The sequence below is a fragment of the Panthera pardus genome, unplaced genomic scaffold, assembly GCF_024362965.1.
Source record: "Panthera pardus isolate Hobbes unplaced genomic scaffold, ASM2436296v1 HiC_scaffold_20, whole genome shotgun sequence".
Lineage (NCBI taxonomy): Eukaryota > Metazoa > Chordata > Mammalia > Carnivora > Felidae > Panthera > Panthera pardus.
In genome coordinates, this window is record NW_026526766.1 from 6,568,187 (window position 1) to 6,583,307 (window position 15,121).

Consider the following 15,121-nt stretch of genomic DNA (forward strand, 5'->3'; position numbering starts at 1 on the left):
AAAATTAATAAAAATGTTTTTAAAAGTATAATTATAGGTTATGGAGACAATAAGAGAATAAACAATGACAATAAATTTGAAAATGTAGACAGACAATTTTAAAGCCATATGTAATTTTAAAAAATGGATTCAAAAATAAAAAACTTCAGGGGTGCCTGGGTGGCTCAGTTGGTTGAGCGTCCAACTTCGACTCAGGTCATGATCTCACAGGTCATGAGTTCAAGCTCTGTGCTAACAACTCAGAGCCTGGAACCTGCTTCAGATTCTGTGTCTCCCTCTCTCTCCGTCCCTCCTCTGTTCATGCTCTGTCTCTCTCTCTCTCTCTCAAAAAAAATAAACGTTAAAAAAAATTTTTTTTAAGAATTAAAAACTTCAAAAGTACTATAACCATTAAAGAAACTATCTACTTACAAAAATAAAGGAGAAGAAAGGAAAAGGAGGAAAGAGAAGAAATAAGAAGAAAGGAAAAACCACCATGAGGCCCAGATAAAATTTATATACTAGTTCAACCAAACATGAAAGACAATTCCAACCTTCAGTATACTATTACAGAGAACAGAAAAAGAGAGAACAGGGAAATTAACATACTTTGTGAGTTTACTTGGACCATGATACCAAAACCAGCCAGATATCATAATCAAATAGACTCACTTACCAAAATAGGTACAAAAATCCTAAATATTTAAAATTTTAGCAAGCCAAATCCTGCAATGATTCTTCAAAAATAAAAAAAAAACTAAGATAAAGTTCATTTATCCTAGAATAGCAGAGATGGCTAAATTGGAAAAATGTAATTCTTCATAACAATGATTCAGAGAAAAATCTGAAAATAGCAAAATGATATATTTGAAAAGCTGTGTGGCGACTACAGTGATATATATTTTTCTATGTGAAGTATTACTTTAAATATTTTATAACAAAAAATCAGAATTAAAAAAGCAAAATAAAAAAGTGAAAATGGCAAAAAAGTGGATATAAATTATTCACAATAGAGCAAATCCATGATTAATAATAATTAAAAATAATTAATAAACATGTGAGAGGATGGTAATACCTAGCGTTGAATAAAATGTGAGTTAAAATTATGTGATATCACTTTATATCCATTCAACTAGCGAAAACAAGAGGGATAACATCTAGGGCTGATGGGATGGTGGGGGACCATGTTACATAATTGCTAGAAATGTCATTTGGAATAGATTCTAAGTTGGCACAAAAACAGACGCTCTGATCAACAGAAAAGAACAGAACAGAAACCTCAGTCATTTTTAACTCTTTCCCTACACACCCAACCAAAGTTATTTTTATTTTTATTTACTAAAAGCACTTAAATGTGCTTCTTCTTTTCCAAACCATTATCTAAGTGTGATTCGGTTCCATATCATTCTAGAGCAAGGACAGTCAACATTCCACTAATATTAACAGAGACTCTATTACATAATAAGCACAAAATGGGTACAGGAAATACAAAAAGGAAAAATAGTGCCTAACTTTAAGGATCTCACATTATAAGAGATGAACTCAGAGATGCCATTGGAGAACTATAATTCAAAAGGGTCAGTGCCATGATAGTAAAGACCACAAAAAAACAAATAAGTACAGGGGAGAAATGAAAAATATTCTTTGCTTGGCCAAATTTTATCAAGGCCCCTCTGAACCCTCCCAAACACGGCCCATACATGTTTTTCCTCGTAGAATCAAGTTTTAGCAAGAATCCTGCTAAGTCCATTTAGCAAACCACCTTAGATATCTAATCAAACTCCTCACCCCTATTATCCTGCAGGTGATATCTGATCACATTGACCTGCCTTTAGCAAGAATCATATTAGGCTGGTTCACTCAGAATCCCCCCAGCCTTGATGTCTACTCTTAGTAATTTTCCATTCACCAATGCCCTGTCAAACTTGTCCCTTGGCCACAAAACCCCACTTGTTCAGGCTGTATTCAGAGTCAAGCTCACTTCTATAATGGAGTATCTTCCCTATTACAGTAGTTTATCAAGTAAAATCCATTTTCATCACTTTAACTTCTATTCAGCTCTGATTTTAACAGAGGTAGGTCAGATGAAGTAAAGACTCCAGTGAAAGCTTCTGAAGAGGTAATGCATAAGCTGAAGAAAGCACATGAGGATCTAGCCATTCTATGTAATGGCAAGCCGAGCACATAAAATATCGCATAGGCATGGACGAGCGGCAGCAAATGCTCCTGAAGCTAAATTAGCTATGCAGAAAAGAGAGGTGCTATACAGCAGAGAGCTGCAGACACGATGAGCAGATCACCTGGCTGGACCAAGACAGGTTTGCTCTGTCTACTGCCCCAGAATAATTATTAATAGCCTGTCTTTACATCTCAAAAGTGTTCCAGTTTCAACAGTGATAATCTATAAAACATTAGCTTAAAATCTGATATGGGTAAAGTCTGAGTTCAGGTATTTACTAGCTAGGTAAACTTGTGGTAGTTAATCTCTCTAAGCTTATGCTTCATCTTCTAAAGGATAAGGACAGAAAACTGACTTCAGAGGATAGCTGGAAGGAAAAACTGTGATAATATGGATAAAGTGCTTAGCAAAGTATATGGCACATAACATAGGTTCTACTGTAAAGATCCCAAGGGTATATCCTATCTGGGCTTCGTCAACTGCATAAATAAACAGGTTTTTGTTTCCCCTAACTGAATAAGCTAGAATGAGGCAGATTAGTATTTTTCAAAATTTAACGTTCATAATAACAACCTGGAGATTGTCTTTTGGCTTCCACGGTTTTTGTTGAAAAGCTTGAAAAGCATGATTTTTGTTGAAAAAGAAAAGATTCTTATTCACTGATTCTGGCAAGGGGCCTGAGAGAGATACTGCATTTCTAAACAAGCTCCCTGGTATTACTGATACTGTTAATTCATGGACCAACAGACGGATTTAACAGGACACTACATACAACGGAAGATAGGATTAGTCAACAGAAGGCAAGTCAATAAAAAAACAAACAAACATAAATTGAAGCACAAAAAGTAACAGAATGGGAAGAACGGAACAGAGGATATAAAAGGCATGTAAGACAAAAAAAAAAAAAAAAAAAACCACACACACATAAATTGAAGCACAAAAAATAACAGAATGGGAAGAACTGAACAGATACATAAAAGGCATGTAAGCCATGTCAAATGGACCAAACTCACATGAAATTGAAGAAAGCGCAGCCAAGAGTTTTCCAAACCTAAACACACACTGCCCTACAAATTCAGCAAGCTTAGAGAGTTTAAAGGAAAAATAAAGACAAAGAAAACACACAGAAAAGACATTTCAGATAATTAGGAGTGGAAGGTATCTGTCACCAGCAGACCTGCAACACAAGCAATACTGAAAGGAGTTCTCCAGGCTGAAAGGAAGAGATGGCAGATGGAAGCAGGGAGCTACAGGCAAGAATGAGGAACAAGGGAAAGGATAAATATAAAAGAATAATGATTGTTTAAAGCAACAATAAGATAAGTGTCCTGTGATGTCTACAGAAGTAAAACACACGATAAATATGGTAACAACACCAAAAATAAATAGAAGTAAACGGAGTTGGAATCAGATTTCTGGTTGCTACATTACAAATTTGAAATGGCCAACATTTCAATGTTCAACCAAAATTTATAAAGCAGGCATAAAAACAGGAAAGTATTCACATTCACCGGAAAAATTCAAAATTCCTTTGTTTTTGTCACTTGTTTTGGGTGGCAGTTGTTTATTGACTTTTCTAAACTATAAAGTCTATATTCTTTGTCATTTATAGTCCTGAAATCTCAGTTTTTTTAATTAGTGGGATTCTCTCTCTCCTTCTCCCTCTGCTACTCTCCCCTACTCGTGTTCTCTTTCTAAAAATAAAATAAAATCTTTAAAAAATAAAATAAATAAATAAATCTAAAGACATTTTAATTTGAAATGGGAAAGACGGAAAAACATAGCCCACGCAAATAGTAAGCAAAAGAAAGCTGGTGGGGCACCTGGGGGGCTCAGTCTGTTAAGCGTCTGACTTGGGCTCAGGTCACGATATCACAGTCTGTGAGTTCAAGCCCCATGTCGGACTCTTTGCTGACAGCTTAGAGCCTGGAGCCTGCTTTGAATTCTGTGTCTCCCCCTCTCTCTGCCCCTCCCCTGCTCGCTCTCTCTCTCTCTCTCTCTCAAAAATAAACATTTAAAAAAATTTTTTTAATAAAAAAAAAGCTGGGATGGCTATACTAATATCAGACAAAACAGATTTTAAGTCAAAAGTTTACAAAAGACAAAGAGCATTATGAAAATTTAAATCCTTAAGAAAATGTAAATATAAACATATACATACGTAAGAAATTAGCCCCAAAAGATGTAACATGTAAACCAAAAAATGAAAACTGAAAGGAGAAATAGACAATTCAGCAATAATACCTGAAAAGTTCAATACACCGTTCTCAATAAGACAGAAAAACGAGTGGTGCCTGGGTGGTTCAGTGGGTTAAGCATCTGCCTTCGGCTCAGGTCATGACCTCTCAGTTCACGAGTTCGAGCTCCACTTCGGACCCTGCACTGACAGCAAGTGCCTGCCTGGAATTCTCTCTCTCTCCCTTCTCTCTATGCCCCTACCCTGCTTGTGCTCTCTCTCAAAATAAATAAACTTAAAAATTTTTTAAAAAGACAGTAAAACGAGACTGAAGAACAATAAGAAAAAACAATAAGAAAAACTGAATTGTGCTATAAATCAACTAAGAGACATATACAGAATACAACCCCACAAAAGCAGAATATACATTTTTCACAAATGTAAATGGAATATTCACAAGAATAGGCCATAAGTTAGGTCACAAAAGAAATATGAATACACTTATAAGGACTGAAATCATCCAAAATATCTTCTCTGACAAAAATGGAATGAAACTAGAAACCATAACGAAAGAAAAACTGGAAAATTCACAAATGTGTGAAAATTAACACACGAACAATGGGTCAAAGAATAAATCACAAAGGAAATTAGAAAATACATAGAGAAAAATAAAAGCAAAAAAACCAACGTATCAAAATACTGGATTCAGCAAAACCAGATAGAGGGAAATTATACTGTAAACATCTATATTAAAAAAGTATAAAGATCTCAAATCAATAATCTCCCTAGATACCATTAGTAACTTTGAAAAAAGGAGACTAAACCCAAAGCCAATAGAAAAAAGAAAATAATAAACACTACAGGCAAAGAGAATAGAAAAGCAATTCAGGGGGAAAAAAAAAGAATGAAACCAAACATTGTTTATTTGAAAAAAATAAAGAATAGTGACAAGCCTTCAGCTAAACTAAACAAGAAAGAAAGAGAAAAGATCCAAATTACCAAAATCAGAAATGAAAGTGAGGACAACACTATCAACATTACAGAAATAAAAAGAATGTAATAAAATATGATGAAAAAATATTTGCCAACAATTAGATGACCTAGATAAAATGGAAAAATCCCTAGAAACAATCTATCAAAACTCATTTAAGAAAAAAGCAGAAACTATAAATAGACCTATACAAGATGAAGAGATTAAATCCATAATCAAAAACTTCCCAAGAGAAGCTCAGAACCAGATGGCTTCACTGGACAATTCCATCAAGCATTTAAAGAAAAATGACAATAAATCTTTCTCAAAATCTTCAAAAAAAAAAAAAAAATGAAAAAGTAACGGTTCCTAAACAACTTAATTAGTCCAGCATTACCCTGATACCAAAGCCAAACAAAAACACTACAAGAAAACTACAGACCAATATCCTTCATGAATATAGATGCAAATTTCCTCAACAAAATAGTAGCAAACCACATCCAGCAAAATATTAAAAGAACTATATACCATGTACAGGTGGGATTTATCCCAGGAATAAAAGGGTGGTTCCAGATAGTAAAATAACCAATGTAATGAAAGAAAAAAAATGATCATCTCGATTTATACACAAAAAGTAACAAACTCTATACTCCTTAATGAGTTAAAAAAAAAAAAAAAAAAACTTAAATGAATTGAAGGGAATTTCCTGAACCTGATAAATAGCACTTATGAAACACCCACAAACAATATCATAATCACCAGAGAAAGACTAAAAATCTATCCTTAAAATCACAAACAAGGATGCCTACCTTCACCACTTCTATACAACACTGCAATGAGAGTTCTAGCTAGAGCAATTAGGCAAGAAAATAAAAGACACCCAAATTGGGCAGGAAGAATCAAAACTGTCTTTATTGGCCCATGATATGATCTTATATACAGAAAATAGTTAACCCCCCCAAAAAAATGTCAGAGCCTATAAATGAATTCAACAAAGTTAAAGGACATAAGATCAACAGGTAAAAATCAGCTCTATTTCTATACATGAACAATGAACAATCCAAAAAAGTATAATAAAAACAATTCCATTTACGACAGCATCCAAGTGAATGAAATACCTATAAATAAATTTAAGAGGTAAGACTTATACATTGAGCACTATAAAACACTGCAGAAAAAAATTAAAGAAGACCCAAATAGACAAAAAGATATTTCATGTTCATGGATTGGAAGACTTATTTCAATGAGATAGTAGTAGTCCCCAAACTGACCTATATATTCAATGTAATCCCTATAGAAATCTCAGCTGTCTTTACTGCAGAAATTGACAAGCTAATCATAAAATTAATATAAAAATTAAAGGGACTAGGAAAGATCAAAACAATTTTGAAAAAGAACAAGAAAGCTAGAAAACTCACACTGATTACAAAACTTACTACAAAACTATAGTGATACAGAGAGTATGGTACTGGCATTAAGACATATAGACCAATGAAACAGAATTGAAAATCCAGAAACAAACCCACTCATCTATGGCCAAATGATGCTTTGACAAGGGTTCTGAGACTACTGAGTATGGGAACTCACAGCCTCTTCATCAAACGATGCTGGGATTTGCATGTAGATATCCATTTGATACTGGCTTCTTACACTTCACTCAATACTTATAAAGTTTATCCATATTGTATCATATATTTGATACTATTTAGCTGAATATCATTCATCCATAAAGGAATAATGTACTGATACATGGTACAACATGTATGAACCTTATAAACACTATATAAAGTGGGGGAAGTCAGTAACAGGTGTATATTCACATGCAGAAGAATGACAGTGGATCCCTACCCTCAACCATCAGCAAAAATGAACTTAACGGGGCGCAAACCTTAAACTATGAAACTCCTAGAAGAAACTGCAGGGGAAATTCCTCATGAACTTGATTTGGTAATGAATTCTTAGATATGACACAAAAACACAAGCAACAACAACAAAAATAAACAAATGAGGCTTCATTAAAATTAAAGATCTTTGCTTCAAAGAACACTATCCAGATCCAGACAGTGAAAAGACAAAACATAAAACGGGAGAAAAGATTTCCAAATCATATAGTATCTGATAAGGGATCTAGAAAATATAACTATTAACAACTCAGTAACAAACAAACATTTTAAAAGTGGACAAAGGATTTGAATAGACATTTCTCCAAAGAAGATACACAGTTGCCAGTAAGCAAGGCAAAGATACCCAAAAGAACTACTAATCAGAAAAAAAATATGTATCAAAACTACAATAAGATACCACTTTACACCCAATAGAATGGATAGAATTTTTAAAAGGTCATATAACAACAAGTGTTATTAGGGATGTGGAGTAATCAGAACCCTCACACACTACTGGTGTGAATGTAAAATGGTGCAGCCACTTTGGAAAACAGTCTGGTAGTTCCTCAAAAAGTGAACCATAGAGTTACGATGTGACCCACAATTCCACTCCTAGGTATATATGCAGAAATGAAATCACCTGTCCACACTGTACACAAATGTTCATAGAAACATTATTCATGACAGACAAAAGGCAGAAACAGCCAAAATGTCCATCAAATGATCAACGGTTAAGCAATACGTGGTATTATCCACACAACAGCATACTATTCAGCCATGAAAGAATTAACTACTGACAGATGTTACAATATGGGTGAACTGAGAAACTTAACAGAAGACCATGGGGGAGGGGAAGGAAAAAAAAAAAGGTTAGAGAGGGAGGGAGCCAAAACATAAGAGACTCTTAAAAACTGAGAACAAACTGAGGGTTGATGGGGGGTGGGAGGGAGGGGAGGGTGGGTGATGGGCATTGAGGAGGGCACCTTTTGGGATGAGCACTGGGTGTTGTATGGAAACCAATCTGACAATAAATTTCATATTAATAAATAAATAAATAAATAAATAAATAAATAAATTACATGCAAAAAAAAATACGGATGAACTTCATGAAAACTGTATGAGTTTAATGGTCTGGAGTTTCTCTCCAGATCATATAAATCTTTCAACTTTTACTAAAGATTTCCTTGGGGTGGAAATTCTGGGTATTAGAAGCCAGTAATAAAAGGCCACATATTATATGACTCCATCTGTATGAAATATCTAGATAGACAAATTTATTGAGACAGAACACAGATTAGGGGATGCCTAAGACTAAAGAAGGAAGAGGGGGTGAGAGAGTGATAGCCAATAAGCACAGAGCTTCTTTTGGGGTGAAAAAGTGTTCTAAAATCAACTGGAGATACTAAAAATTACTTTACCATACACTTTTTAAAAGTATGAAATGTATGATATGTGAATTATTTATCTATAAAGATTTTTCAAGAAAACCACAATGAGATACCACTTCACACCCACTAGTATGTCTATTATCAAAAAGAAAGGTCGTAACAAGTGTTAATCAAGATGTAGAGAAATTGGGACCTTCATACTCTGCTATCGGAAATGTAAAATGATGCAGATGCCTTGAAAACATGAGGGCGGTTCCTCAAAAGATCAAACACAAAGTTATGATATGACTCAGGAATTCAACTCCTTGTCACAAAAAACACATGTGGCCCGCATGATTCCACTTATATGAAATGTCCCAAGTGTACAAATTCTTAGGAGTAGATTTGTGGTTGGGGGGAGTTGGGGAAGACATGGAAAGTGACTGCTGATGGGTAAGAGGTTTCTTTCTGGGGGTGGTGAAAACTGACATGATTGTAGAGCTCTGTGAATATACTAAAAATATTGAATTATTTAACAAAAGAAGGAAGGAGAAGGAAAAGGAGGAGGGGAAGACGAAGATAAAGAAGCTCTCAAAAGCAGCTAGGTAAACCACCCATTACCTAACAGTGCCAGAAAAAGGCCAGCACTGAAGAATATAATAAAATCCAGCAGGCAACAATGTAAGTTACAAATTTACATTATAATATCCACCATCCAATAAAAAGTTGTAGGCATTCAAAACAGCAGGAAAATATGACCCATAACTAGAAGAAACATCAATCAGTAGGATAGCAAGAAATGACAGACATGGCAGAATTACCAACCAAGAAAGTTAAATCAGGTACTACGATATATTCCACTTAATAAAAAAAAATGAGGAAAAAAAAATGAACATGATGAGGTAATGGCAATTATTAAAAAGCATCCCAAATAAAACTTCTAGAGTGAAAACTGCAGAAGGTAAGTAGATGAGAGGATACGGCAATTGAAACTTACCATTTTGCCCTTGGTACCCCCAAATTCACGTCCTTTTCACATTAAAAATATATTCATTCCATTCCGACAGCCCCAAAAAGTCCTAATTCATTCCCGCATCAACTCAAAAGTCTAAAGTTCTAAGTCTCACGTGAATATCAACTAAATCTTATGTGAGTGAGACTCAAGGTACCATTCAACCTGAGGTAAACTGCACTCTGGCTGTGAGTCAGTGAAATCGAACAAGTTAAATGCTTCCTAAAACAGACATTTCTGCTCCAGAAGGGAGACAGAGAAAATAAGAAAAGAGTGATAGATCCCCAACAAGTCTAAAACCCAACAGGGCAAGTTCCATTAGACCTTAAGGCTCTATAATAATCCTCTTTGACATGATAAGCTGTGGTCAAGGACCCCTAGGACAGAGGGCTTGCCTACAGGACCCACTGGGGCAAGTCCTGTCCAAGCAGCTTTACCCGGCAGAGGCTGGGCCCCGAGGCTCCAGGCAGCCCAGTACCTAATGGTTTTGGGTGGCTCCATCCTTTGAAATCCAGGTGGAGGCAGCCACGTCCCCTGAGCCTGTACACTCTTCCCTGCTGGAAACAATACCCTCCATCAAAGTTTGCTGCCTGCACCCTCTGGAAGGCAGGGGCTGCACCTGGGGCCGGCAGTGCTCCAAGAAGAGCCCTCAGAGTGAGGCAGCACCAGGCAGCAAGCAGGTCTCCAAGCTCTGGCAGCTTTGGCTCTGAAAGCACTCTGCTCCCCAGGGCGGGCCCCGGCACTAGGAGCTGTGACGGGAGAGGCCTGTCCCATCAAAGCTCCTAGCGAATGTAGAAACAGCTGAGCTACACAAATCTTAAATGGTCCACTGGCCACATCCTTAGTGCTCTCTTCTAACCACTTTCTCACTTTTTGCAACATGGAAAGACTGAGAATTTTACAAATCTTTTCAGTTCGCCTTCCTTTTTGCTTAACGGTTCCATCTTTCTGTTCGCGTTTTACTAAAGCAGTCAGGAGGAGTCAACCCACACCTTCGAGAGTTTGCTTAGGTAAATACATCTGATTTCTTTGCTCACAAGTTCTATTTTCACCAAAACACTAAAACACAGTTCAGGCAAGTTCTTTTCCACTATGAAAAAAAGGAAACTTCATTTAAAATGGAGTAGGAAAAAATAAAATAAAATAAAATTAAATTAAATTAAATTAAAATAAAATATAATAAAATAAAATATAATATAATAAAATATAATAAAATGGAGTAGGAAGCCCTGAAGGGGAAGCTCCCCCACATTACTACCTGCCCTAAGCCTACATCACACTCCCTGACAGGAAGAGGCTTACTTTACACACCCCAGCAGAAGGAAGACTTGCTCCCGCCCAGCAAAACCCAGCCAATAAGGACTCCGAGAAAACCGCTCCTCCCAGCTTCCTCCTTTCTCCTATAAAAGTAAGCCCTTTCCTCTGTTCTCTGAAGTTGTCTGTGGTTCTCTAGAGTTTGCTGGTCCCAAACTGCCATTCCTCTGCTCTTCCTAAATAAAGTCATTTTGCTGATAAAATAACTGGCTCTTTTGTTTTTTAAGGTCAACGCCACTTCACCAGGGTTGCTTTTCCTCTAATTTCCAGTAACATGTCTCACATTTTTGTCTGAGACCTCATCAGAATGGCCTTTATCATACATATTTCTACCAACATTCTATTCAGATTACTTATGTATTCTCTAAGAATATTAAGACTTTCTCTACGGCTCTCCTCTTTTCTTTCTGAGTCCTCACCAGAATCCCCTTTAAAGGTCCATTCACAGTAAGATAGGCTTTTTCTAACGTGTTCCTCAAAACCCAGTTCCAAAGCTACTTCTACATGTTTCGATATTTGTTACAGCAGTCCCCCACTTCTCAGTACCAACTTTCGAAGCATTCCATTCAGGATGCTACAACAAAAATACCACAGACTAAGGGGCTTAGAAACAACAGAAATTTCTCACAGTTCTGGAGGCTAGGAATTAAAAACTCTTGGTTGCCTAATGAGCACCCATTTTCTAGTTCACAGAAACCCTCTTCTGATTCATTTTCTTACCATGTCCTCACATGGAAGAAGGGGTGACAGAGCTCTGTGGGGTCTCTTTTCTAAAGGTACTCATTCCACTGATAAGGGATCCACCCACTGACCTAATCACCTCTTGAAGGAACCAGCTCCAAATACCATCACATTAGAGCAATAGATTTCATCACCAACCTTAGGGAAACACATTCAGTCTGTAGGACGAGCCCAAGGCAGATTTACCTTAAATGTACTCTAGTGACGTTCTCCTTTTATTATGTATGTAAGAACATACCCATCAGTCATATAAGCATTTTAAAACACAAAGAATAATACATTATATATGTACATTAGAGTAGTATAATTGAAACAATGATCTATTAACAAGGAGAAAATATATGTTTTTGAATATTTACCACAAGCTTTAGAAGCAGCAACACAAATTTCTTCTGCAACATACTCCCCAGTTGGAAAATTCAGATATTCTCCATCAGCCTTCTCAAGAGAATGATAAAGATACACCTGTAGGAGTGGATCTATTTGCTTCACAGAATTAGCATTTCCAGGAATATCACCATTCTGATGTACAGGAGATACAGATACTCCTTCCATTTCCGTCATGGTAAGGCAAGCCATTCCCATGCAGAGTTTTTTCAGAACATTTGCCTGTTAAGAAAAAACAATAACATTACAAAAGAAAGTGATACTGATAAAGTATCCCTCATGTACAAAGAAGCCTTCCCTGAAAGCACTGACTCTGTTAAATTGGTAACTGAATAAATATCGTGCACTATGTACAAAGCACAGTGAGAGGCACTGAGATTATAAACTTCCTGTGGACAAGGCCTATAAAACTGAAGTTTACAACTTAACTGAGGAAACATAATACAGATATGTAATACTAACAAAATGCACAAACAAAATCAGTCACAGGTAACAGGAGAAGAGATCCAACTAGACAACATAAATTCAAAACAAATGAATTAGTGTGACGACTGCTTACTGGGGTCTGCAGGGGGTAAGTAACATTTCAAACTGGGTTTAAACTTACAAGTTTTATTAGAGGAGTTCATATACAGAGTTGACTCTGTACAACAGATTGGATTTATATGAACGGAAGATGTAGAACATTCCAGGAGAGTAGAACTGTGCTGAGAAACAGAAAGGCACAAGATACTCTAATTAACTGGGCCACAGTGCAGTATTTGAGCACTTATGCCGTTTAGGAAAGGACTGAAAGTACAGATGAATATTTGTGGCAAAACTGCAACTACATACCCAGGATACATTTTTTCCTTCTTGAGAGGCCCAATTTTTTTAAGGAGAGCAACATACCCCCAAAGAACTGCACTTCCCCACAGATGAATAGCCACGTGAACCAGTTTCAACAAATGAGATTTAAGTGGAAGTTGCTGGGTGGTACTTCCAGAACCATTCCTTAAAAGAAAGCAGACCTGACCTTCTTTTTTGTTTTTTAATTTTTTTAAGTTTATTTATTTGAGAGAGAGAGAGAGAGAGAGAGAGAGAAAGGGGCGAGTACAAGCAGGATAGGGGCAGAGAGAGAGGGAGAATCCCAAGCAGGCTCTGCACTGTCAGCACAGCCCGACATGGGGCTCAAACTCATGACCTGTGACATCATGACCTGAGTGGAAATCAAGAGCCGGACGTTCAACCATCTGAGCCACTCGGGTGCCCCACTGGACTCCTTTTAGCTTTTCTCTCTTCACTTTCTTCCTACCTGCCTCCGAGCAGGGTAGGGCAGTCACCTTAAAACCAGGAAGAAAATGCCAAGAGAATAAAAGACCTGGCAAACTTAAGCACCTGAATCAGTGTCAAGAATCACCTTTCTACCACAAGACATCTTATTATTTATAATTGAATGCAATCCTAACTGATAGAGTAAAGAATTAAGAAAAGTCTGAATGTCAGATCAAAGAATTTAAGGGGCATCTGGCTGGGCTTAGTCAGTAAAGCATGTGACTCTTTTATTATTTTTTTTTAATGTTTATTTATTTTTGAGAGAGAGAGAGAGAGAGCACAAGCCGGGGGGGAGGGTGGGGTGAGGGGTAGGGGGGCAGAGAGAGAGAGAGAAAGAATCCCACACAGGCTCTGTGCTGTCAGCATAGAGCCCGATGTGGGGCTCAAACTCACAAACTGTGAGATCACGACCTGAGCCAAAGTTGGACACTTAACTGAATGAGTCACTGAGGCTCCCCACAAAGCATGGACTCTCACTCTCAGGGTTGTGAGTTCAAGCCCCACATTGGGCATGGGGCCTACTTGAAAAAAAAAAGGGATCAAAGAATGTAAACTTTATCCTACAGTCAAATGATGAATTAAAAAGTGAAGTAGAAACAAAAGCTACGGCAATAGTCTAGATAGTAGTAATATCCTTAATTGAAACAGCAATGGTTGAATGATGAATGGTAATATAACAGTAAGACTTCATGCAACCTGGTAACTGACTGAATCCAGAGGAAGCCAGGAGTCCAGTCATGGAATGAATAAGCCACAGGAATAAAAGGCACAGCACAGGGTATGAAGTCAATGATGTTGCAGTGAGCACAGCATAACACAGAGAGATGCTACTGATTCACTATTCTGTACACCTGATACTAATGCAACTCGAATCAAAGTACACTCAAATAAAAAAAATTTTTAAGCCAGGGGTAAAAGACAATGCGAGGAATTCAAACTTGGAAGATCTATAATACCATTAATGGATATAAGGAAATGAAGACTTTGCCTCTTGACATTGGACATTGGACAAAGGAATAGAATAAGGACTACTCCTTTACACACTTTTGTTTAGAAATGGAAGCAGGACAATTACACCAGACTCTAGGTGGCAGCTAAAACATGAGATTGATATTTGTAAGATTTCCCCATAGACCTTCATTTAAATCATGAGCAGAGCTATGTGAAGGGAGAAGGAGAAAATAATGACAAACACACTCACACAGCATTTCTGAACGTCACTGTACTAAGTGCAGACATTACAGGAAAGAAACATGATTAAGGGATGTGCAAGGTGAAATTTAGATCTATAACTATAAGGACTTTATTACATTAAATACTAGAGTTAATACTTAGTTCTTCAAATATCATAGGACTTCTGGTGAGTAAAAACACAACAAAACAACAAGCCAGCAACTGTTAAAACTGCAAGATTTTTGAAGTCCAAAAGCAACTGGATATACAAATTTAAACAATTTAATTTGCTCAAAAATATAGAATTTTTAAAAATTTTCTTGTAACTTACTATACTCAAGTACTGTCTCTTCTATACTCAATTACTGAAATTCATCTAAAATGAACTCTTAGCCATTAAGGGGCAAATTTGCAAGAATTTCATCAATTTGTGCTCACCATTGTTTTGGACCTTATGCTTTCCTTTTGGACTTTTTCCTGCTGAAATGTATCTTTTAGCAGATCTCTCAGTGAGGCCTTAACAATTTTCAAGTTGCAGTCTTATTTGAAAAAAACCTTTCCACTATATTGACAAAACTGTGAGATACTTAGCATATACAACATGATTGACACCGTATACACGGTGA

The 15,121-nt window shown here is 36.6% G+C and overlaps 1 protein-coding gene across 3 annotated transcripts in view; it reads right to left on the reverse strand.

Annotated features, from left to right (window-relative positions):
• The window catches only part of JAK2 (Janus kinase 2), a 117,842-nt gene that overhangs the window by 64,419 nt on the left and 38,302 nt on the right, over window positions 1-15,121 (reverse strand). For 2 of the 3 annotated variants that reach the window (XM_019463722.2, XM_019463724.2), the window contains one exon: window positions 11,981-12,230. In XM_019463722.2, coding sequence (XP_019319267.1) covers window positions 11,981-12,206 — 226 coding nt within the window. In that variant the 5' untranslated portion in view covers window positions 12,207-12,230. Of the gene's footprint in view, window positions 1-11,980; window positions 12,231-12,615; window positions 12,716-15,121 lie in introns of those variants that run through there. The other variant, XM_019463725.2, reaches the window with a different exon arrangement.